At 46.3% G+C, this 24861-nt stretch overlaps 1 protein-coding gene across 1 annotated transcript; it reads left to right on the top strand.

Moving 5' to 3' along the window:
* The first annotated feature begins 165 nt into the window (after positions 1-165).
* LOC106588987 (TBC1 domain family member 20) lies at positions 166-23971 on the top strand. Its single transcript, XM_014178583.2, has 8 exons — positions 166-406; positions 1065-1250; positions 1619-1699; positions 2478-2664; positions 3305-3406; positions 11099-11240; positions 13231-13415; positions 22819-23971. Exons 1-8 carry the CDS (start codon positions 337-339, stop codon positions 23105-23107), a joined length of 1242 nt encoding a protein of 413 aa, XP_014034058.1. The 5' UTR covers positions 166-336; the 3' UTR covers positions 23108-23971.
* The last annotated feature ends 890 nt before the right edge of the window (positions 23972-24861 follow it).

Here is a 24861-nt window from a genome sequence, read left to right as displayed (position 1 = left end):
ACTACAAATGCTAATACATTGAGCCCGCCTTAATCTATTTACAATTGACAGTGAATGAGCCAATAAGATGCGTAGATTTTTAGAAGGAGATCCTTTTTCACCAATCAGATAACATAAAAATATAAATCCCTCCTCAAAATAAATACCTCTGTTGATTTCCTGGGACAAGTGCCGATGGACAGGAACAGCTGTTTGACAAATGACAGCTCATGCTCTGAATTCGTTTTAATTGTTGTTTTCTGTCGTTAGATAAACTATTTTAAAGCTGGATTTATATCTGCAAGTGCCGATAGCAAAACATATGTACTGTTGATGCTCTATTAATTTTAACAGGATATGAAAAAGGGAAGGAAACACCAGCAAGGTACAGGAGCCCGGGTGAATGGGAATGCACAGCAACATGGAGGTAAACTTAATCAATCAGTACTAAATCATTACCAAATTGCAGATAATCTACCCATATAGTACATGGTGAGAATAGTTGTACAGTTGATAATTGAATAGATGCATAGTTTCTCGTGTAACTAGCTCTGTATGAGTCCTCTGTCGGCTGGCCAGCTGCCCAACATGCTACGTGGAACAACAAAGCAATGTGACCATCGATTGACCCAGAGCAGAGCCTGGATGGGATTTATCCATATGAACCATCATTCTTAATGGCAATACAAATGCACATTCTAGAATTCATAATCACTCATTCTTTTTCAAAACATGTCAACCTGCATAAGTGAAAGTAGTTACTGTCAGTAAAGTTGCCCATGCAGTTGAAGCAAAGCAAGATTGAAATAGATTGGTGGGATACTATTGCTAACTATATGCACTACATTTCAAATTAGTAACATAGTATTAAGTGTGAAAAGCAAGCACTTTAAATAGCGTTATGTCAAAGGAGTTGACTGACAAAAAGTGATTTCAACATACCAGCATAGACAAGAGCTGTTGCTTGCAGTGGTACTCAATAAATACTGGGGATATCATCCAAGCCAACCGTGACCACAGTCAAGACCGTACTGCTATCTGAACGACATGTATGATCTCAATTCATATTTTCTGTTGTCAAACAGAGCATGAGTCGTGGAAAAAGCTGAAGCTGGTGGAGATCCACCAGGCCCTGAACTGTGACCCTGTGGACATTGAGACCCTGCGGAGGGCGGCCATCAGCGAGGGAGGCCTTCTAACAGACGAGATCAGGAGGAAAGTCTGGCCCAAGCTGCTCAGCGTCAATGTGTACAACTTGCCTGCTAAACCAAGTGAGTGAGATGTTTACATGTGAGGAATATGGATGCCCATTATTGCAGTTGGCCATTGCCCTGAGACATGGCTGTAGAAACTATCCCTATGACGCCAAGTTGTACATTGTGTCAGCATGCATCTAGCTGTCTATAGTCCGTTGATGTATGTTAAATGAATGTAGCCTACTATTAACCTCATTAACTTCAGGTGGCTTCTATCAACGTTGACTCATCCTTAGTCCTCAAAACTGTGCAACAGAGGAACGTAAATACCCCACAAGCAACATTCAAGGCCTTTGGCAGTAGTACTGATGAATATTGTATGTTCAACTGAAACCAATGGTTGGGAGGGGGGTGGACACCAAGCAGTTGTGTTTTGATTCCAGCCAAGGATATCCGAGAGAACCACAAGGACTTCAACCAGGTGCTCCTTGATGTCAGGAGGTCCATGAAACGTTTCCCAAGAGGTAACTCACTCACTGTGCCTGACATAGAATACAATAGAATATAATACATTAGAGTAGAGGCAACTTACTCCCTGCCATTGAATAAAATAGAATGGAAGTTACTCACTCACTGTACATGCATTTGATCTGATCAGGGGTCAGCTGATACTTCACGGTCTCCTCCCTTTGTCAGTTAACTCAGGGTCTTACTGGGGGGCATCTCAATACTGTTCTTCAGTGGCTTCCTTAAGCATTTCCTGATTTCCTTTTCTTCATCATGACCACTGATTGAAGGAGACTTGATTATTAAAACTAAAACCAATATGATGGAAACCGACTTCAATCCAGTCCTTGTGTCTACCAGAGATGGGCTGCTTGTATCAGTGTCTAGTGTTCTTGAAGTTAATTAAATGATGAAAGCAAACAGTTGACAGGTATGGAGACACTGAGGTTGAGACGAGTATCTGAAGCTCTAGTGATTGCAGTTTGCTGCCTAGACGTTGGTTGTTAATATATGGATTGAATCAGAGCGAAAGAGTTTGCTGCTATCTCTTTTTTTTTAAATTTGTAATATTTTTAATTTTTTCCCGAAGTATTGAGATACAGCCATGTTTTCTTCCCCTCTCCCCAACCAGTATTGAGATACAGCCATGTTTTCTTCCCCTCTCCCCAACCAGTATTGAGATACAGCCATGTTTTCTTCCCCTCTCCCCAACCAGTATTGAGATACAGCCATGTTTTCTTCCCCTCTCCCCATTCGCTATTGAGATACAGCCATGTTTTCTTCCCCTCTCCCCAGGCATGCGTGTGGACGAGAGGCAGGTACTACAGGAACAGCTGATCGACATCATCCTGGTTGTCCTACAGAAGAACCCTGCGTTACACTACTACCAGGGTTACCATGACATCGTGGTCACCTTCCTACTGGTGGTTGGAGAGCGCATGGCCATTGCCATGGTGGAGACCCTTTCCAATCACCACCTCAGGTAGATATGAGGATTATTGCTGCTGTTACTGATCTAGGATCAGATCGGGTCCCCCCTGCCCACACTGTATATAATCTTATACATTATGAGGGTTATTGCTGTTACTGATCTAGGATCAGATCTGCCCCCCCCCCCTGCCAATAATACAGTATAATGTTATTGATTATGAGGGTTATTGCTTTTGTTACTGATCTAGGATCAGGTCCCCCCCTACCCATATACAGTGTAATGTTATTCAATATTAAAGGTAAATCTGATCCTATATTAGGACACCTACTATGAGACGCTTTATGAATAAATAACAGCCCAGGCCTGAGTTGAAATAGTATTTGAAATCTTTCAACTACTGTGAGATTTTGCTTGAGCCTGACTGTAGTGCCAGATGGGTGGGCATGGCAATTTTCAGACTATTCCATTGGTTTCATTGCGCCAGGCAAGCTCAATCAAACACAGATTTTTACTGTTAGTCTGTTGTTTTACGACACATGCAACATTATTTTATTTTTATTTGACAAGTATTTGAAAGATTTCAAATAATATTGCGACCCTGTTCTCTTATTATACCCCTTGTTTTAACATTTTAACACAACAAAGATGGCTTCCCTTCTGTGTCCATCATGGCCACGCTATGCTCCTGCAGGGATTTCATGGATCCTACCATGGACAGCACCAAGCACATACTGAACTACCTAATGCCAATACTGGAGCAAGTTGATCCACAGCTACATGATTTTATGCTGAGGTAATTATTCGTTTTTTTGTGTGGATTTGTTAGAGTTAAAGACCCAATCCAGCCTCCCTAGCACCTCATATTATCATCTGATTTACTAAACAAAAGGCACATCTCAGTAGGTGGTTCAGGTCATGAGTTACTGCCTTACTTTGTTGTTGTCTTAGGTATCTCTTTATGTTGTGTTGTCTCTCTCGTCGTGATGTGTGTTTTGTCCTGTATTTATATTTAATTTATTTTTAATTTTAATAGTATTTTTAATCCCACCTCCCATCCCCACAGAAGGCCTTTTGGTAGGCCGTCATTGTTAATAAGAATTTGTTCTTAACTGACTTGCCTTGTTAAATAAATAAATAAATATTCACACATCAGAGGTTAGGTGAAACCTATCTGGTGTATGTGACAGTAAAGGGTTTTTCTTTATTTTTACTATTTTCTACATTGTAGAATAATGGTAAAGACATCAAAACTATGACATAACACGTATGGAATCATGTAGTAACCAAATGTGTTAAACAAATGTGTTAAACAAATCAAAATATATTTGAGATTCTTCAAATAGCCACCCTTTGCCTGGATGACAGCTTTGCACACTCTTGGCATTTTCTCAACCATATTCATGAGGTTGAGAATTCATTCCAGATTCATTCCAGATTCACCTGGAATGCATTTCAATTAACAGGTGTGCCTTGTTAGAAGTTATTTTGTGGAATTTATTTCCTTTTTCATGCGTTTGAGCCAATCAGTTGTGTTGTGACAAGGTAGGGTTGGTTTACAGAAGATAGCCCTATTTGGTAAAAGACCAAGTCCATATTATGTTAAGAACAGCTGAAATAGGTAAAGAGAAACGTCAGTCCATTACTTTAAGACATGAAGGTCAGTCAGTACACAACATTTCAAGAACTTTGAAAGTTTCTTCAAGTGCAGTCGCAAAAACCATCAAGCGCTATGATGAAACTGGCTCTAATGAGGACCGCCACAGTTAAGGAAGACACTGAGTTACCTCTGCTGCAGAGGATAAGTTCATTAGTTACCAGCCTCAGAAATTGTAGCCCAAATAAATGCTTCACAGAGTTCAAGTAACAGACACATCTCAACATCAACTGTTCAGAGGAGACTGTGAATCAGGCCTTCATGGTCGAATTGCTGCAAAGAAACCACAACTAAAGGACACCAATAACAAGAAAAGATTTGTTTGGGCCAAGAAACACAAGCATTGGACATTAGACTGGTGGAAATCTTTCCTTTGTTCTGATGAGTCCAAATTTGAGATTTTTGGTTCCAACTGCCGTGTCTTTTCTGAGACGCGGTGTGGGTGAACGGATGATCTCCACATGTGTATTTCCCACTGTAAGGAGAAGGTGTGGGGGTGCTTTGCTGGTGACACTGTCTGTGATTCATTTAGAATTCATTTAGAATTCAAGGCACACTTAACCAGCATGGCTACCACAGCATTCTGCAGCGATACGCCATCCTATCTGGTTTGGGCTTAGTGGGACTATCATTTATTTTTCAACAGGACAATGACCCAACACACCACCAGGCTTTGTAAGGGCTATTTGACCAAGAAGGAGAGTGATGGAGTGCTGCATCAGATGACCTGGCCTCCACAATCCCCCTAACCTGAACCAAATTGAGATGGTTCGGAATGAGTCGGACCGCAGAGTTAAGGAAAAGCAGCCAACAAGTGCTCAGCATATATGGGAACTCCTTCAAGACTGTTGGAAAATAATTCCAGGTGAAGCTGGTTGAGAGAATGCCAAGAGTGTGCAAAGGGTGGCTATTTGAAGAATCTCAAATATAAAATATATTTTGATTTGTTTAACACTTTTTTTTTTTTTTTTTTTTTTGGTTACTACATGATTCCATATGTGATATTTCATAGTTTTGATGTCTTAACTATTATTCTACAATGTAGAAAATAGTAAAAATGAAGAAAAACCCTTTAATGAGTAGGTGTTCTAAAACTTTTGACTGGATGTCAAATATATATATTTGACATCCAGTGTATACATAAAATGTGTTTACTTGTGTACGCCCATATTCATGAAGGCTCTGAAAGTAGAATACTGATCTAGGATCAGTTCTCCCATGTGCATGTAATTGTATTCATTATTATCCAAAAAGCAAAGCCGATCCTAGATCAGCACTCCTACTCTGAGATGCTTTATGAACACCGGCCATGCTTCCCACTCTTCTCTCCTGAAGGGGGCAGTAGAGTGTACATGTTTGTCTTGGAAAGGTAGGTTGTCGCAGCCAGGATATTAATTACACTCGAGTCAAACTGAGAGAGAAGTAATCGATGGGATAGAGTAAAATCAATCTGTCTCTACCTGCCTTGCCATCAGTGTGTGTAGTTAGTATGAGACATCAGAACAGAGGGCTAGAGAATGAGGAAAGACTGGATTTCTTATTTATTTGATGTGTTTGTATAATTGATGGTCTGACAAGAACGTATAGCACGGTGGGATTTAATTGGAAGACTGAGTTAAGAATGGGCCCTGGTTTCCTGTCTCCACAGCTAGCTGTCAGCCAGTCAAAGGATTCCACCGCCTTCCACTGTGCTGTCACTGTTCTGTCAGTGTCTTGATTGTCAACCATCTTAAGGTTTTTTCAACGTCAATATGATTGTTGCGTTGGCAAGTCGCATGGTTGAGGACATTCTTGTTTTTGCACGCTAGACATGTCTTTCATACAGCTCAGAGGAAATGTAACGCGTTAGATAAGGATCAATGTTTAGACTCAAAACCTGAAGCTGTGTTTTATTTGAATGCTGGTCAAAGTGTGTGTGTGTGTAACCAACCCTCTTAAAACCCCAGTGTGTGGTGTACTAACACGCACTACCACAGTACTTGATATTGTCCTCGTCTTATTTGTGTCCTGGGTGTTGCGTTGGAATTTTATGGGGTAACCTGTATCACATAAACCTCTAGTGTTGAGTTTTCACTCACTCCCTCCGTCTTTCTCTGTTGCGTGCAGAGTGTCCCCAGGCCCTGATAGAAAATAAAGTTATTTTTGATAGTAGCGCCATGTAAAATGTAGAGAATAGGAGGATCTAGTTATTAAATATTGAATAGGGGTGCATCTTGGGACACGGGCTGGCAGGAGGGAGGTTTCTAACCTGCTGTCTCTGTTCTGGTCACTGTAGGCTAGTGTAGGGCCACGAGCAGAAGGGTGCATCCCAGATTGCATCATATCTCCCTATGTAGTGTACTATTTTTGACCAGAGCTCTATGGGTCCTGGTCAAAAGTACAGTAGGCTAGTGCCCTACCTAGAAAATAGGGTACTATTTGAGACAGAAGCCCACAGGTTTGGTGTGCTCCGTCTGGCCCTGCTGCCACTGTTTTTAGGCTACCTTTTAGGCTACCTGAAGAAGTATTTGATGCTAGAACAGTTCTTTAGCCTAGTTTTTATAAGTAGGCGTTACTTAATTTTAACAAAATGAAAGGTTTATAGAGGCAAGACATTTGACAATGCAATGATTGTTGCTGTTGTGGTTTCCGTCCTAAATGTTCAGTTGGCTATAGGGCTGCTTATGGATGTTAGACACAGGGGATTTAAATGAGCGGCACTCAAGAGTACAATGAGTTGTTCTCCTGCCAAGCCCAGAAATAACAACTCAGAAAAGGATCGTTCCACGCCAGCAGAATTTTTTTAGGTATCTCCGATTGTTCTGGCAATTTTCACATAATAAACTTAATTGAGAGGAAGGATGTTTTGAAATGCTTTTTACATTTTGTATCACCAACCATTTTTGAGAAAAAGCTGTTGAAAGCAGACATTTTAAGCGCTTTTTTAGATTTGTCATGTAAGACCCTATGATCTGTGAACCGTAAATGATATAGACATCTTGCTGTCGTTATCCTCCTTATAGTGTGCTATACAATATGGAGTATGTCTAGATTCTGAAATTAAACATCACACATTTATTCAACATTACAAATATATCTACCTTTTTTGAATTTGTTCATTTTAAGACATTAAAAAGTAAAAAGCATGACGTTCCTATGTGAGAATTGCCAGAACAATCTGAGATACCAAAATATTTTTCAGCTCCCGCTGGCGTGCAATCACCCAAGAGCCATTTTTGGCTCCTAAAATAGAGCTGCATTAAGAACTGCAGTCCAAAGGGCTTCTGTAGTGAACCGTGCCTAATGCCTTGCCTTTAGGACTGGGCTCTCTGTAGTCTATAATTACATCATCAGTGTGTGACCGTCCTTACTCACAGAAGCTGGCATCGGCATAACTTGTGGGTGTGTCTCAAATGGCACCCTATTTCCATGGAAACCATTTCCTATATAGTGCTACTTTTGACCAGAGCCCTGTGGGATGTAGCCTTTTATTTACACATTTCACTAAGACATCCATCCCCACTTTGGAGGCAAATACAGGATAAGCGCTGCCCCCCCCAGCAGCAGCAGGAGATTGAATTTTTCTGTGCATCAACCAGTGGAGGCTGCTGAGGGGAGGACAACTCATAATAATTGCTGGAACAGAACATATGGAATGGCATCAAACACATGGAAAGTATTCGATACCATTCCAGTAATTCCGCTCCAGCCATTACCACAAACCCATCATCCCCAACCTCCTGTGACATCAGCTAGTGAGACTTCAACTGGTGTTTTTTCATTAGCCAGTGTACAAATTAGCTGTTGCTTTTTATAATGAGAGGTTGAGCGATGTTGTTGCTGTTTATTCCCTCTTGTAAAGTGTATTGAGACTCTGTGACGATGTACTTTGAATTCACTTGACTTGTTCACATGGCCTAGGCTGTTGGAATCCGGCCCACTGCTATTTCAGCACACTCTCTCCTCCATCTTTCCTCTACCTTTGACTACATTACATGACCACACTGCATGACCAAAAAAGTATGTGGACACCTGCTCGTCAAACATCTAATTCTAAAATTATGGGCATTAATATGGAGTTGGACCCTCCTTTTGCTGCTACAACAGCCTCCACTCTTCTGGGAAGGCTTTCCACTAGATGTTGGAACATTGCTGCAGGGATGGGGTTGAGGTCAGGGCTCTGCAGGCCAGTGAAGTTCTTCCACACTGATCTCAACAAGCCATTTCTGTATGGACCTCACTTTGTGCACAGGGGCAATGTCATGCTGAAACAGGAAAGGGCCTTCCACAAACTGTTGCCACAATGTTGAAAGCACAGAATCGTCTAGAATGTCATTGTATGCTGTAGTGTTAAGATTTCCCTTCACTAGAACTAAGGACCCTAGCCCGAACCATGAAAAACAGCCCCAGACCATTAATATTCCTCCACCAAACTTTACAGTTGGCACTATGCATTGGGGCAGGTAGCGTTCTGCTGGCATCCTCCAAACACAGATTTGTCCGTCGGACTGCCAGATGATGAACTATGATTCATCACTCCAGAGAACGCGTTTCCACTGCTCCAGAGTTCAATGGCGGCGAGCTTTACATCACTCCAGCCGACGCTTGGCATTGCACATGGTTATCTTAGGCTTGTGTGTGGCTGCTCGGCCGTGGAAACCCATTTCATGAAGCTCCCGATGAACAGTTCTTGTGCTGACGTTGTTTCCAGAGGCAGTTTTGAACTCGGTAGTGAGTGTTGCAACCGAGGACAGACAGTTTTTACGTGCTATGCGCTTCATCACTCGGTTAGACGGTTCCACTTTACAATAACAGCACTTACAATTGACCGGGGCAGCTCTAGCAGGGCAGAAATTTGACGAACTGACTTGTTGGAAAGGTGGCATCCTATGATGGTGCTACGTTGAAAGTCGCAGAGCTCTTCAGTAAGGCCATTCTACTGCCAATGTTTGTCTATGGAGATTGCATGACTGGGTGCTCGATTTTATACACCGGTCAGCAACGGGTGCGGCTGAAATAGCCAAATCCACTAATTTGAAGGGGTGTCCACGTATGTATGTGTGTGTATATATATATATATATATATATATATATATATATATATATATATATATATATATATATATATATATATATATATATATATATAATATAATATATACTGCTCAAAAAAATAAAGTGAACACTTAAACAACACAATGTAACTCCAAGTCAATCACACTTCTGTGAAATCAAACTGTCCACTTAGGAAGCAACACTGATTGACAATAAATTTCACATGCTGTTGTGCAAATGGAATAGACAACAGGTGGAAATTATAGGCAATTAGCAAGACACCCCCAATAAAGGAGTGGTTCTGCAGGTGGGGACCACAGACCACTTCTCAGTTCCTATGCTTCCTGGCTGATGTTTTGGTCACGTTTGAATGCTGGCGGTGCTTTCACTCTAGTGGTAGCATGAGACGGAGTCTACAACCCACACAAGTGGCTCAGGTAGTGCAACTCAGCCAGGATGGCACATCAATGCGAGCTGTGGCAGAAAGGTTTGCTGTGTCTGTCAGCGTAGTGTCCAGAGCATGGAGGCGCTACCAGGAGACAGGCCAGTACATCAGGAGACGTGGAGGAGGCCGTAGGAGGGCAACAACCCAGCAGCAGGACCGCTACCTCCGCCTTTGTGCAAGGAGGAGCAGGAGAAGCACTGCCAGAGCCCTGCAAAATGACTTCCAGCAGGCCACAAATGTGCATTTGTGTCTGCTCAAACAGTCAGAAACAGACTCCATGAGAGTGGTATGAGGGCCCGACGTCCACAGGTGGGGGTTGTGCTTACAGCCCAACACCGTGCAGGACGTTTGGCATTTGCCAGAGAACACCAAGATTGGCAAATTCGCCGCTGGCGCCCTGTGCTCTTCACAGATGAAAGCAGGTTCACACTGAGCACGTGACAGACGTGACAGAGTCTGGAGATGCCGTGGAGAACGTTCTGCTGCCTGCAACATCCTCCAGCATGACCGGTTTGGCGGTGGGTCAGTCATGGTGTGGGGTGGCATTTCTTTGGGGGGCCGCACAGTCCTCCATGTGCTCGCCAGAGGTAGCCTGACTGCCATTAGGTACCGAGATGAGATCCTCAGACCCCTTGTGAGACCATATGCTGGTGCGGTTGGCCCTGGGTTCCTCCTAATGCAAGACAATGCTAGACCTCATGTGGCTGGAGTGTGTCAGCAGTTCCTGCCAGAGGAAGGCATTGATGCTATGGGCCGGCCCGCCCGTTCCCCAGACCTGAATCCAATTGAGCACATCTGGGACATCATGTCTCGCTCCATCCACCAACGCCACGTTGCACCACAGACTGTCCAGGAGTTGGCGGATGCTTTAGTCCAGATCTGGGAGGAGATCCCTCAGGAAACCATCCGCCACCTCATCAGGAGCATGCCCAGGCGTTGTAGGGAGGTCATACAGGCACGTGGAGGCCACACACACTACTGAGCCTCATTTTGACTTGTTTTAAGGACATTACATCAAAGTTGGATCAGCCTGTAGTGTGGTTTTCCACTTTAATTTTGAGTGTGACTCCAAATCCAGACCTCCATGGGTTAATAAATTGGATTTCCATTGATTATTTTTGTGTGATTTTGTTGTCAGCACATTCAACTATGTAAAGAAAAAAGAATTTAATAAGATTATTTCTTTCATTCAGATCTAGGATGTGTTGTTTAAGTGTTCCCTTTATTTTTTTTGAGCAGTATATATATATATATATATATATATATATATATATATATATATATATATATCGTACCTCTAGCCTATCACATTATCCCAAAAATTATAACTGCCTTCATGTGTTTTGCTGCAGGGCCGAGGTGGGCACCATCTTTGCTCTGAGCTGGCTCATCACATGGTACGGCCACGTCCTGTCTGAGTTCCGTCACGTTCTCAGGCTCTATGACTTCTTCCTGGCTTCACACCCTTTGATGGCCATCTACTTCGCTGCTGTGGTAAGAACCACCATTTGAACTGTGACCTCTGTTTTATAGTAATACAATAGATATGTTGTTGTGCATTTTTGTGAGGAATGGACATGTTTCTTCTGCCTTACTCTGTACCTGCGCCTGTGTGCTTTCAAGTTGTCTGCTGAACATATTTTTGGTGCAGTGTGTATTTTCTGTAAGTGACTGTACCATGCTCAAATTACTATCTGAGGTGAATTCGGAGATGCACTCTTATTTACACTGAGTGTACAAAACATTGAGTTGCACCCCCTTTTGCCCTCTGAACAGCCTCAATTCGTCAGGGCATGGGCTCTACAAGGTGTCGAAAGCGTTTCACAGGGATGCTGGCCCATGTTGACTCCAATGCTTCCCACAGTTGTATCAAGTTGGCTGGATGTTGTTTGGATGGTGGACCATTCTTGATACACATGGGAAACTGTTGTGTGAAAAACCCAACAGCGTTGCAGTTCTTGACACACTCCAACCGGTGTGCCTGGAACCTACTACCATACCCCGTTCAAAGGCACTTCATTATTTTGTCTTGCCCATTAACTCTCTGAATGGCACACATACACAATCCATGTCTAAATTATCTCAAGGCTTAAAAATCCTTCTTTAACCTGTCTCCTCCACTTCATCTACACTGATTTGAAGTGGATTTAACAAGTGACATCAGTAAGGGATAATATCTTTCACATGGATTCACCTGGTGAGTCTGTCATGGAAAGAGCAGGTGTTCTTAATGTTTTGTCCTCTCAGTGTATAGGACAGTGGTCACTAATGGACAAAAAAACACGAAGTAGTCCACACATTCCACTAAACTCTCATTAGATGGTATTGGGGAAGTGATATCTCGCCAAACTTCAAATGTGTCTTTCTCGCTCTGCGCTTTGTAAATGGAGTTGTTTTTTGACTACTTGTCAGCAGCAAAAGAAAACAACAAGTTTTTCAAAAAGAAAAGGCAAGGATTTATCTTTTTACACACACACACACACACTCACACAAGCAAGTACAGGGATCCAGGGCACTTTGTTGTAGCTAGACCAGTTAATTAAACAACTGTAATGAACTCACCAGAGGTTTGGTGTGGAGGACTAGCTGTGTTTGTGCTAGATTGCTTTAAATGGCCCCTTTCGTCTCCTTCCATAAGCCTATCCCCTGCTAGATATTGGAGCTGCATACAAACCAAAGGGGGCCTGAGGCCTTTTGAAGTCGGGATACAAAGCAGTCAGGAAATGTTGTTCGTCCTGCCGCTCAGGTTACCAGGCACAGTAGTTCGTCCTGCCGCTCAGGTTACCAGGCACAGTAGTTCGTCCTGCCGCTCAGGTTACCAGGCACAGTAGTTCGTCCTGCCGCTCAGGTTACCAGGCACAGTAGTTCGTCCTGCCGCTCAGGTTACCAGGCACAGTAGTTCGTCCTGCCGCTCAGGTTACCAGGCACAGTAGTTCGTCCTGCCGCTCAGGTTACCAGGCACAGTAGTTCGTCCTGCCGCTCAGGTTACCAGGCACAGTAGTTCGTCCTGCCGCTCAGGTTACCAGGCACAGTAGTTCGTCCTGCCGCTCAGGTTACCAGGCACAGTAGTTCGTCGTGCCGCTCAGGTTACCAGGCACAGTAGTTCGTCGTGCCGCTCAGGTTACCAGGCACAGTAGTACGTCCTGCCGCTCAGGTTACCAGGCACAGTAGTTCGTCCTGCCGCTCAGGTTACCAGGCACAGTAGTTCGTCCTGCCGCTCAGGTTACTCGGCACGGAGGGGGGGGGCTTAACCCTTTGACTGTGTGCCCGGCCAAAACCCACAATCGTTACTCACCGCACATCTCCCGGATGAGATCACAGTCTGGTGTATAATGGTAGGCGTTGATGGTAGGCGTTGATCTACTATGAATGTATTGAAACGTATTAATTGGGTTTTAACAGAATGTAGCTAGACGAATTGTCACTACTCTCTACTGATTGGTTGAATGGGACAGAGCATGCTAATATTCTGTCTCCTTTGTAGATCGTCCTGCACAGGGAGAAGGAGGTGAAGCAAACCGAGTGTGACATGGCCATGGTGCACCAACTCCTGTCTAAGATCCCCCAGGACCTGCCCTACGAGGAGCTCATCACCCAGGCCCACTGCCTCTTTACCCGCTACCCACCCTCCCTGCTGGCCAAGCGTGCTGCTCTGCAGTCCCGCAAGAGGTGAGTGTTTCAGGGTCTCCCTCTATAATACAGTACCTTTGGGAGGGGAGGAGACTGCTTCAACCAACTAGTAGTCCAGTGTTATGACTAGTGTTGTCAGGGTCTATGATCTAAAGAACAGAGGCTCCTGCTACATCTGGCTGAGGAATTAATGGAGATGTGGATCCTGCCAGTCACTTGGTAATGGAGGAGACATTACTTGGAACCAAATGTAGCACAGTCAGATTGAGCTTGTAGACGGTGGATTATCTGCAGTGTAGACCCAGCAGGGGATTCCATCCAGCCTGCAGACTCTTGGATGTCTGTCTGTTGTAAGGGATGGGATTTTACTGTTCAGGCCTGGCGTGGATCCTCTAGATCCCTCAAATTCAGATCTGAACCTCAAAGCCAAAAAAGGAAGTCTGGGGGGCAGGAGGGGGACAGGGGGGTCAGGTTGCTGACTAGTGGTTGCTGTTGCGTAGTCTGATCGTCTCGGGGTAAAAGCTATTAGCCAGTCTGTCAGTTTTAGCCATGATGCTCCTCTACTGCCTGCGTCTGAGGGATGGGAGATCAGGCCGTGGCTGAGGTCCTTGATGATCTTCTTTGCCTTCCTGCGACACTTGGTGTTGTAGGTGTCCTGGAGGGCAGGCAGTGTGCCCCCAATAGTGTGTTGGGCTGAACGTACCACACTCTAGACTTACAATATTCACATATCCAACAATCAGGTTTTAGTCTGAACTGACCTGAAACATAGGGAACGTGAGGGGAGATAGTCCCCTGTGTAGTATTCGCAGTAGATCTAACTTTGTTCAGACTGCGAGTAGAGTAGAGCGCTCTGTGGTTTTTCCACATGTCCAGCAGGTGGGGTTGTTGAGCACAAAGTCCCCCAGCCCACACCACAGACTATTCTCCTCATGATGCTGGAGCTGATCCTCTTCCTCCTTAGTGTCTATTGTGATGTGGCTGACATTCAGTCCTGCCTGTTTGCATACCAGTCCTTTGTATGCAAACACTATGTGTCGGTCTGTGAGATTGAGCCTGTAGATCCCTGTGCGTTTCTCCTTTTTCCCCCCACAGGTAGGTTGCTTGTCTCACTTTTATGATGCTATCAACACCAGCGGGAGGTAATGAATACCTTTACCATGCCCGCAAGAGCAATGTTGTTCTCCCTCTATTCATGTCTCCCTGGTGGACAGAAATGCCTTCTAAACAGTGTTTTGGATCCAGTGACAGAAATCTGGTTCACTTCAGATCTGACAGGCAGCGAGAGAAGCAGAAAAACCTGTCTCTTGTCAGAAAAGGTTGTGGAGACGGATGGGAGGGTTAGTCGTCTGGGTTTGGGATGTATTCTCTTTTCAACGTCACACTCGTCACACCACAGAGAGAGGGGGGGGGGGCTTGTGCGGATGCCAGCTATCCACTAAATAAGCCTAGTCCCTAGGTAATTATGGGGCTGTCTTATTTAGCATGCAAAACCCCCATCTCCATCAGAGGGGGAGGTGGGGGGAGGTGGAGTGGGTAATTTGGGAAGGCTGGGTCGTGTGGTACATGCCCCAATATTGTTCTTGGGGCGGAGATGAAATTAGTAGCTTTCACCGCACTCCAACCCCTGGTTTCTGGCTCTATTTGTCTGATTGACTTTAGAATGGGCTGCAATGGGGAGGATGTGGTTAGAATGGGCTACAATGGGAAGGATGTGGTTAGAATGGGCTACAATGGGAAGGATGTGGTTAGAATGGGCTACAATGGGAAGGATGTGGTTAGAATGGGGAGGATGTGGTTAGAATGGGCTACAATGGGGAGGTTGTGGTTAGAATGGGCTGCAATGGGGAGGATGTGGTTAGAATAGGCTACAATGTGGAGGATGTGGTTAGAATGGGCTACAATGGGGAGGTTGTGGTTAGAATGGGGAGGATGTGGTTAGAATGGGGAGGATGTGGTTAGAATGGGGAGGATGTGGTTAGAATGGGCTACAATGGGGAGGATGTGGTTAGAATGGGGAGGATGTGGTTAGAATGGGCTACAATGGGGAGGATGTGGTTAGAATGGGGAGGATGTGGTTAGAATGGGCTACAATGGGGAGGATGTTGTTAGAATGGGGAGGATGTGGTTAGAATGGGCTGCAATGGGGAGGATGTGGTTAGAATGGGGAGGATGTGGTTAGAATGGGCTACAATGGGGAGGATGTGGTTAGAATGGGCTGCAATGGGGAGGATGTGGTTAGAATGGGCTGCAATGGGGAGGATGTGGTTAGAATGGGCTGCAATGGGGAGGATGTGGTTAGAATGGGGAGGATGTGGTTAGAATGGGCTGCAATTGGGAGGATGTGGTTAGAATGGGCTACAATGGGGAGGATGTGGTTAGAATGGGCTACAATGGGGAGGATGTGGTTAGAATGGGGAGGATGTGGTTAGAATGGGCTACAATGGGGAGGATGAGGTTAAAATGGGCTGCAATGGGGAGGATGTGGTTAGAATGGGCTGCAATGGGGAGGATGTGGTTAGAATGGGGAGGATGTGGTTAGAATGGGGAGGATGTGGTTAGAATGGGGAGGATGTGGTTAGAATGGGGAGGATGTGGTTAGAATGGGCTACAATGGGAAGGATGTGGTTAGAATGGGCTACAATGGGAAGGATGTGGTTAGAATGGGGAGGATGTGGTTAGAATGGGGAGGATGTGGTTAGAATGGGGAGGATGTGGTTAGAATGGGGAGGATGTGGTTAGAATGGGCTACAATGGGGAGGATGTGGTTAGAATGGGCTACAATGGGAAGGATGTGGTTAGAATGGGCTACAATGGGAAGGATGTGGTTAGAATGGGGAGGATGTGGTTAGAATGGGCTACAATGGGGAGGTTGTGGTTAGAATGGGCTGCAATGGGGAGGATGTGGTTAGAATAGGCTACAATGTGGAGGATGTGGTTAGAATGGGCTACAATGGGGAGGTTGTGGTTAGAATGGGGAGGATGTGGTTAGAATGGGGAGGATGTGGTTAGAATGGGGAGGATGTGGTTAGAATGGGCTACAATGGGGAGGATGTGGTTAGAATGGGGAGGATGTGGTTAGAATGGGCTACAATGGGGAGGATGTGGTTAGAATGGGGAGGATGTGGTTAGAATGGGCTACAATGGGGAGGATGTTGTTAGAATGGGGAGGATGTGGTTAGAATGGGCTGCAATGGGGAGGATGTGGTTAGAATGGGGAGGATGTGGTTAGAATGGGCTACAATGGGGAGGATGTGGTTAGAATGGGCTGCAATGGGGAGGATGTGGTTAGAATGGGCTGCAATGGGGAGGATGTGGTTAGAATGGGCTGCAATGGGGAGGATGTGGTTAGAATGGGGAGGATGTGGTTAGAATGGGCTGCAATTGGGAGGATGTGGTTAGAATGGGCTACAATGGGGAGGATGTGGTTAGAATGGGCTACAATGGGGAGGATGTGGTTAGAATGGGGAGGATGTGGTTAGAATGGGCTACAATGGGGAGGATGAGGTTAAAATGGGCTGCAATGGGGAGGATGTGGTTAGAATGGGCTGCAATGGGGAGGTTGTGGTTAGAATGGGCTACAATGGGGAGGATGTGGTTAGAATGGGCTGCAATGGGGAGGATGTGGTTAGAATGGGCTGCAATGGGGAGGATGTGGTTAGAATGGGGAGGATGTGGTTAGAATGGGCTACAATGGGGAGGATGTGGTTAGAATGGGCTGCAATGGGGAGGATGTGGTTAGAATGGGCTGCAATGGGGAGGATGTGGTTAGAATGGGGAGGATGTGGTTAGAATGGGCTACAATGGGGAGGATGTGGTTAGAATGGGCTGCAATTGGGAGGATGTGGTTAGAATGGGCTACAATGGGGAGGATGTGGTTAGAATGGGCTACAATGGGGAGGATGTGGTTAGAATGGGGAGGATGTGGTTAGAATGGGCTACAATGGGGAGGATGAGGTTAAAATGGGCTGCAATGGGGAGGATGTGGTTAGAATGGGCTGCAATGGGGAGGTTGTGGTTAGAATGGGCTACAATGGGGAGGATGTGGTTAGAATGGGCTGCAATGGGGAGGATGTGGTTAGAATGGGCTGCAATGGGGAGGATCAAATTTCAAATCAAATTTATTTTTATATAGCCCTTCGTACATCAGCTGATATTCTCAAAGTGCTGTACAGAAACCCAGCCTAAAACCCCAAACAGCAAGCAAAGCATGTGAAAGAAGCACGGTGGCTAGGAAAAACTCCCTAGGAAAAACTCCCTAGAAAGGCCAAAAACCTAGGAAGAAACCTAGAGAGGAACCAGGCTATGAGGGGTGGCCAGTCCTCTTCTGGCTGTGCAGGGTGGATATTATAACAGAACATGGTCAAGATGTTAAAATGTTAAAATGTTCATAAATGACCAGCATGGTCAAATAATAATAATCATAGTAGTTGTCGAGGGTGCAACAAGCACGTCCGGTGAACAGGTCAGGGTTCCATAGCCGCAGGCAGAACAGTTGAAACTGGAGCAGCAGCACGGCCAGGTGGACTGGGGACAGCAAGGAGTCATCATACCAGGTAGTCCTGAGGCATGGTCCTAGGGCTCAGGTCCTCCGAGAGAAAGACAGAAAGAGAGAAAGAGAGAATTAGAGAGAGCATATTTAAATACACACAGGACACCGGATAAGACAAGAGAAATACTCCAGATGTAACAGACTGACCCTAGCCCCCCGACACATAAACTACTGCAGCATAAATACTGGAGGCTGAGACAGGAGGGATCAGAAGACACTGTGGCCCCATCCGATGATACCCCCGGACAGGATGTGGTTAGAATGGGCTGCAATGGGGAGGATGTGGTTAGAATGGGCTACAATGGGGAGGATGTGGTTAGAATGGGGAGGATGTGGTTAGAATGGGGAGGATGTGGTTAGAATGGGCTATAATTGGGAGGCTGTGGTTAGAATGGGGAGGATGTGGTTAGAATGTGGAGGATGTGGTTAGAATGGGCTACAATGGGGAGGATGTGGTTAGAATGGGGAGGATGTGGTTAGAATGGGCTACAATGGGGAGGATGTGGTTAGAATGTGGAGGATGTGGTTAGAATGGGCTACAATGGGGAGGATGTGGTTAGAATGGGGAGGATGTGGTTAGAAAGGGCTACAATGGGGAGGATGTGGTTAGAATGGGGAGGATGTGGTTAGAATGGGCTGCAATGGGGAGGATGTGGTTAGAATGGGCTACAATGGGGAGGATGTGGTTAGAATGGGGAGGATGTGGTTAGAATGGGCTACAATGGGGAGGATGTGGTTAGAATGGGGAGGATGTGGTTAGAATGGGTTACAATGGGGAGGATGTGGTTAGAATGGGCTACAATGGGGAGGATGTGGTGATGTAGAGTTCTCCCTCAATAGCTTTTTTCAGGCCTCTTCAGTGACAATTTTCTGATGATTAAGAAACATTGTGATTTATCACAATCAAATCAACAGAATTTAGCCTAGCACTTCTTTCCTGCAGAAGCTGCCAGCTGTACCCCACCCAGTGCATCAGCTCCTCCAGCAGCAGTAGGTTGGTTGGCTGTTTGGTTGAGGGGCCTCCCCTCCCGGCCTTCTGGATTTACTGTGAGAGGCGGCTGGCCCAGCAGGACTGTGATGTAGCCGGCTTGGCCTCCACTGAGGCTGCACTGGGGGACAGTGATATCACCTCCGGCACATCTCTGAGCCAGGCGGTGGGGGGTTGAGGTGGGGGTGGAGTGGGCTGGCACGGCAGTGGTTCCTGCGCAGCGACAGCGAGCATGCTGGGAAGCACAGAAGCGTTGGAAACGGATTAGCCAGTTAGACCTTGTGCACAATCACCTCTGACAGAGCTCCCTCCAACGAGAAGCGAAGAGTTGCCTCTGCATTCATTTTTCCTTCCTCTCTCTCATACTCAGTCTAAAAATCTGTGTTTCATACGCAAAGGCATCGTATGATTGTAAACAAGTCCGTGTGTTAACATCTTGAAGGTCATGACGTTGTGTGATAGGATGCTTGGCGCTGATTTTTTTTTTGTGTGTGTGGTTGTGAGTGTTTGCCATACCAATTCACAGTTAACAGTGACATCTACATACCCCCTACCTCCCTCCCTCCCTCACTTTCCCTCTCCGTAGCCCGTATCCTTCCACTAGAGCTGCAGTCATCCCTCGGTCCGTATCCTTCCACCAGAGCTGCAGTCGTCCCTCGGTCCGTATCCTTCCACCAGAGCTGCAGTCGTCCCTCGGTCCGTATCCTTCCACCAGAGCTGCAGTCGTCCCTCGGTCCGTATCCTTCCACCAGAGCTGCAGTCGTCCCTCGGTCCGTATCCTTCCACCAGAGCTGCAGTCGTCCCTCGGTCCGTATCCTTCCACTAGAGCTGCAGTCGTCCCTCGGTCCGTATCCTTCCACTAGAGCTGCAGTCGTCCCTCGGTCCGTATCCTTCCACCAGCGCTGCAGTCGTCCCTCGGTCCGTATCCTTCCACCAGCGCTGCAGTCGTCCCTCGGTCCGTATCCTTCCACCAGCGCTGCAGTCGTCCCTCGGTCCGTATCCTTCCACTAGAGCTGCAGTCGTCCCTCGGTCCGTATCCTTCCACTAGAGCTGCAGTCGTCTCTCGGTCTGTATCCTTCCACTAGAGCTGCAGTCGTCTCTCGGTCTGTATCCTTCCACTAGAGCTGCAGTCGTCTCTCGGTCTGTATCCTTCCACTAGAGCTGCAGTCGTCCCTCGGTCCGTATCCTTCCACTAGAGCTGCAGTCGTCCCTCGGTCCGTATCCTTCCACCAGCGCTGCAGTCGTCCCTCGGTCCGTATCCTTCCACCAGCGCTGCAGTCGTCCCTCGGTCCGTATCCTTCCACCAGCGCTGCAGTCGTCCCTCGGTCCGTATCCTTCCACTAGAGCTGCAGTCGTCCCTCGGTCCGTATCCTTCCACTAGAGCTGCAGTCGTCCCTTGGTCCGTATCCTTCCACCAGAGCTGCAGTCGTCTCTCGGTCCGTATCCTTCCACTAGAGCTGCAGTCGTCCCTTGGTCTGTATCCTTCCACTAGAGCTGCAGTCGTCTCTCGGTCTGTATCCTTCCACTAGAGCTGCAGTCGTCTCTCGGTCTGTATCCTTACACTAGAGCTGCAGTCGTCTCTCGGTCTGTATCCTTCCACTAGAGCTGCAGTCGTCTCTCGGTCTGTATCCTTCCACTAGAGCTGCAGTCGTCTCTCGGTCTGTATCCTTCCACTAGAGCTGCAGTCGTCTCTCGGTCTGTATCCTTCCACTAGAGCTGCAGTCGTCTCTCGGTCTGTATCCTTCCACTAGAGCTGCAGTCATTCCTCTCCGGGGGTAAATGACATTGCTGACAGGAGGCCTTGAGTGACAGCCGGATACAAATGTCTGCCTGACAGGCAATGTAGTTACACTGATAGTGCCACGCTCTCTGGATGGCTGGTTTCTGGTTGCTTCCTTCCTGTAGTAAGGTCAGTCAGTCAGTCAAAAGGTAACATCGGGTAGAGCGAGGAGGCGACATCTAGAAGACAGGGTCATAATCATTAATGCAAACAATGTTTTGCAATGGAAAAGTAGCATTACTTATTGGGCATTTCAGGTAGAATTCTCCCTGTTTCAGTCCGTTTTCTTCTGTTTTAGTGTCTAATGAATACAACCCAGGAGAGCTAGGCAGACTGAGTGGGCTGTGGGGGTCTCCTATTCGAGACTTGGCATTAGCTTCGTTAAGGAAGGTCATGTCCGTGTTTGTTTAACTTTGACCTAATGTAGAGTAACATATGACCTCGTGTCCCCTCACCTTGCTCAGTAGTAGAGTGGTGAATGACATGACCTGTGAGGTAAAGTGTTAGAACTAGTGACCCACTTATTCTGTGTATCCTGGGGAGGGCAAAGGAAAGAGCTAGAAAGGGACTCAAAAGTAAAGAGGGAGAGTGCAAGCAGGGCGGTAGTGTTGCGTCACACTGCACGGCTGAGAGAGCAGCTCCCGGTGGCACCACGACAAACAGAACAGGGCCTGTCGGTGACGACTCAACCACACTTAACATCCTCTGCTTCTTCTGGGTCACGAGGACAGCTGCATGCCGACTCACCCGTCTGACCTCTGTTGTGTCCCTACTTTACTTTGACCTAGGGAATAGGGTGCCATTTGGGACGCATCACTGGTGTAGTAATGCTAAACATTAATTAAAACATGAATACACAACTATTGCGGCCCACGTCACAGAGAATGACAGGTGGGCACAGGGTGGAAGGCTCACAAGGCCAATAGCCAAATTCATTTTGAAATGGCCCTATATCCCTGAAATGACAACATACTTCATTTCTAAGTTAAGACACCAGCAAAGCCACCTCAACCTGACAAAATATTTCCCCCAACTCCCTGAAGGTTTAGAATGAGCTGCTTTGATCACAGTCATCAGCTCACTATCCTGTCAGCTGTATTCAAAGCCTCAGTGTCACGGTCATTGGCGAGGTCCTAGTCCCTTTCAACAGGAGGACAAATGAGAGGAGAGAACATGGGCTAAGCCAGCCACCGACTGCACAGTACACTGTCACACAGAGTGTGTATTCCAAATGTCACCCTATTCCCTATTTAGTGCACTACTTTTGACCAGGGCACATAGAGCTCTGGTCAATAGTGGTGCACTATATAGGAAGTAGGGTGTCATTTGGGATGCCGTAGGAGAGGAGTGAGTGATAGGAGTCATCGGTGTACCACTACAGTATGTACACTACAGGAGGTTCATCAGAACAACCTGGCCCTCTGGGGTGTTAAGCTGTTTAAAGTGAAAGTTTAAAAGTTAATTGCTCTGCTGTTACCTGTCAGCTATTTTCAGCCTGGGAGCAGTAGCAAATTATACTAATGAGAGGGAGAGAGATGGGAGAGGGGGACACTCTAAAAGCCCTCTTTAAAAAAGGAGAGCGAACGACTTAGACATTGAGCCCCTCAGCCCAGGCACGAACACTCAGGGTACCATTTTCCCAGAGGCGCTTTTCTGCCATTAACCGTCCCGTTTTTTTGTTGCAAGGTTCATAATCAGGAAAAAAGGCATTTGCATTTGGTATTGCAGCGCCATGTTTACTATTACTTCCAGAGGGATGATAATGAAATGGAAGTGAATATTTTATGATTTTTTAATGATGTTTTTCGCCGAACTGTTGAGGAGAAAAATAAAAAAATGTGTGTTGCTGTGGTCTTACCCATCAGCACTAGCTGGTGTTGTGTTGCTAATGTAATTGAGAAAAAGCTGTAGCCATATGAAGTGTCTTTGTTAAGGCCATAGGGCACTGTTCCCTTCCTCCCTCCCATATGGTTGTTAACTTTTTTTCACCTGTCTCTTTCCCTTAATCTTTCTTATTAACATATATTTGTCTACCGTTTCAGTATTCTTGTAAGCCATAACTAACTCAGCAGAGATGAGAAAGTGTTTCTCTCAGACAGTATCTACTTCTGTCTGTCTCCAGCATCACCATCAACTGTTTCAAGGCTTTCCAGACGGCCACTCAGCAGCAGCGGCCTGACTCGGTCCTACGTCGGCAGCTTCTCCAGGGCCGGGCCCGAGGCCTCGGAGGCCCAGACTCCCAGCTGGTCCTGTCCAGGGACACGCAGCCGAACCAGGATGCCAACCAGGCTGCCAACCAGCTCGTCAAGATGGCCGTGTGGGGCATCTCAGCCACCTTGGGGGCGGCCGCTCTGGCTGTGGCCCAGACCGCCCTGGACTGGGCTCCTGACTTCTTCATGCAGCTCTTCTGATGGACGTACTGCAGCCTGCTGTTAAGGAGCAGAGCAGAGGGGAGGGAGGTGGGCGGCAGGGAGAGGGGAAACTCCTCTGCTTAAGGAGTAGGGGGAATGTTATGCCAGGGAAAGGAGGGAGGGATGAGCTAGTGCCGAACAGGTTGTGTCACTCACACATATGTAGACCACCAGCCGAGGAGAGGGGGCGAGGGGGGGTTGGCACCTCAAAGAACCTTGTGTGCCAAAATTTGTTCCATTTAAAACAAAGGGGAGGGAAAAAAGCATTTATTTATTCAGTAGTGTTTTTATTTATGTATTTTACTTGTGCTAATATTGGGGAATGGAAGGTAGCCAGTAGATGAGTTTTTGTAATGATAAGCATTTTTGAGTGCCAGCCTGTGTGCCGTCAGCAAGTATGTCTGGAGAGAAAAACGCACCGGTAGCTAATTCACAGCAGCAGGCACACAAATTATTAAAAATCCTTTTTTTTCCTGCTGAATGCCTTGGGTTGTGAGCGACGGGAGCGGTTCATTAGGGGGTTATTCAGAGAGGTCGACTCTACAGAGAGAGACAGAACTACATTTCTGCTTTAAAATGCCACTTTAAAGTAACTGGGTTCACTTAGTCGATGGTGAATGAGGATGTATGCAGTACATACAGTGAGGGGAAAAAAGTATTTGATCCCCTGCTGATTTTGTATGTTTGCCCACTGATAAAGAAATGATCAGTCTATAATTTTAATGGTAGGTTTATTTGAACAGTGAGAGACAGAATAACAACAAAAAAATCCTGAAAAACGCATGTCAAAAATTTTATAAATTGATTTGCATTTTAATGAGGGAAATAAGTATTTGACCCCTCTGCAAAACATGACTTAGTACTTGGTGCCAACAAGGGTTTTGCCAATCACAGAGGTCAGACGTTTCTTGTAGTTGGCCACCAGGTTTGCACACATCTCAGGAGGGATTTTGTCCCACTCCTCTTTGCAGATCTTCTCCAAGTCATTAAGGTTTCCAGGCTGACGTTTGCCAACTCGAACCTTCAGCTCCCTCCACAGATTTTCTATGGGATTAAGGTCTGGAGACTGGCTAGGCCACTCCAGGACCTTAATGTGCTTCTTCTTGAGCCACTCCTTTGTTGCCTTGGCCGTGTGTTTTGGGTCATTGTCATGCTGGAATACCCATTTTCAATGCCCTGGCTGAGGGAAGGAGGTTCTCACCCAAGATTTGACGGTACATGGCCCTGTCCATCGTCCCTTTGATGCGGTGAAGTTGTCCTGTCCCCTTAGCAGAAAAACACCCCCAAAGCATGTTTCCAACTCCATGTTTGACGGTGGGGATGGTGTTCTTGGGGTCATAGGCATCATTCCTCCTCCAAACACGGCGAGTTGAGTTGATGCCAAAGAGCTCCATTTTGGTCTCATCTGACCACAACACTTTCACCCAGTTGTCCTCTGAATCATTCAGATGTTCATTGGCAAACATCAGACGGGTATGTATATGTTCTTTCTTGAGCAGGGGGACCTTGCGGGCGCTGCAGGATTTCAGTCCTTCACGGCGTAGTGTGTTACCAATAGTTTTCTTGGTGACTATGGTCCCAGCTGCCTTGAGATCATTGACAAGATCCTCTCGTGTAGTTCTGGGCTGATTCCTCACCGTTCTCATGATCATTGCAACTCCACGAGGTGAGATCTTGCATGGAGCCCCAGGCCGAGTGTAGGTCTACAATCTTGTCCCTGACGTCCTTGGAGAGCTCTTTGGTGTTGGCCATGG

Source organism: Salmo salar, chromosome ssa27 (assembly GCF_905237065.1).
Source record: "Salmo salar chromosome ssa27, Ssal_v3.1, whole genome shotgun sequence".
Classification (NCBI taxonomy): Eukaryota; Metazoa; Chordata; class Actinopteri; order Salmoniformes; family Salmonidae; genus Salmo; species Salmo salar.
The sequence above is the reverse complement of the archived record's forward strand: the minus strand, read 5'-3'. Positions and strand labels throughout refer to the sequence as shown.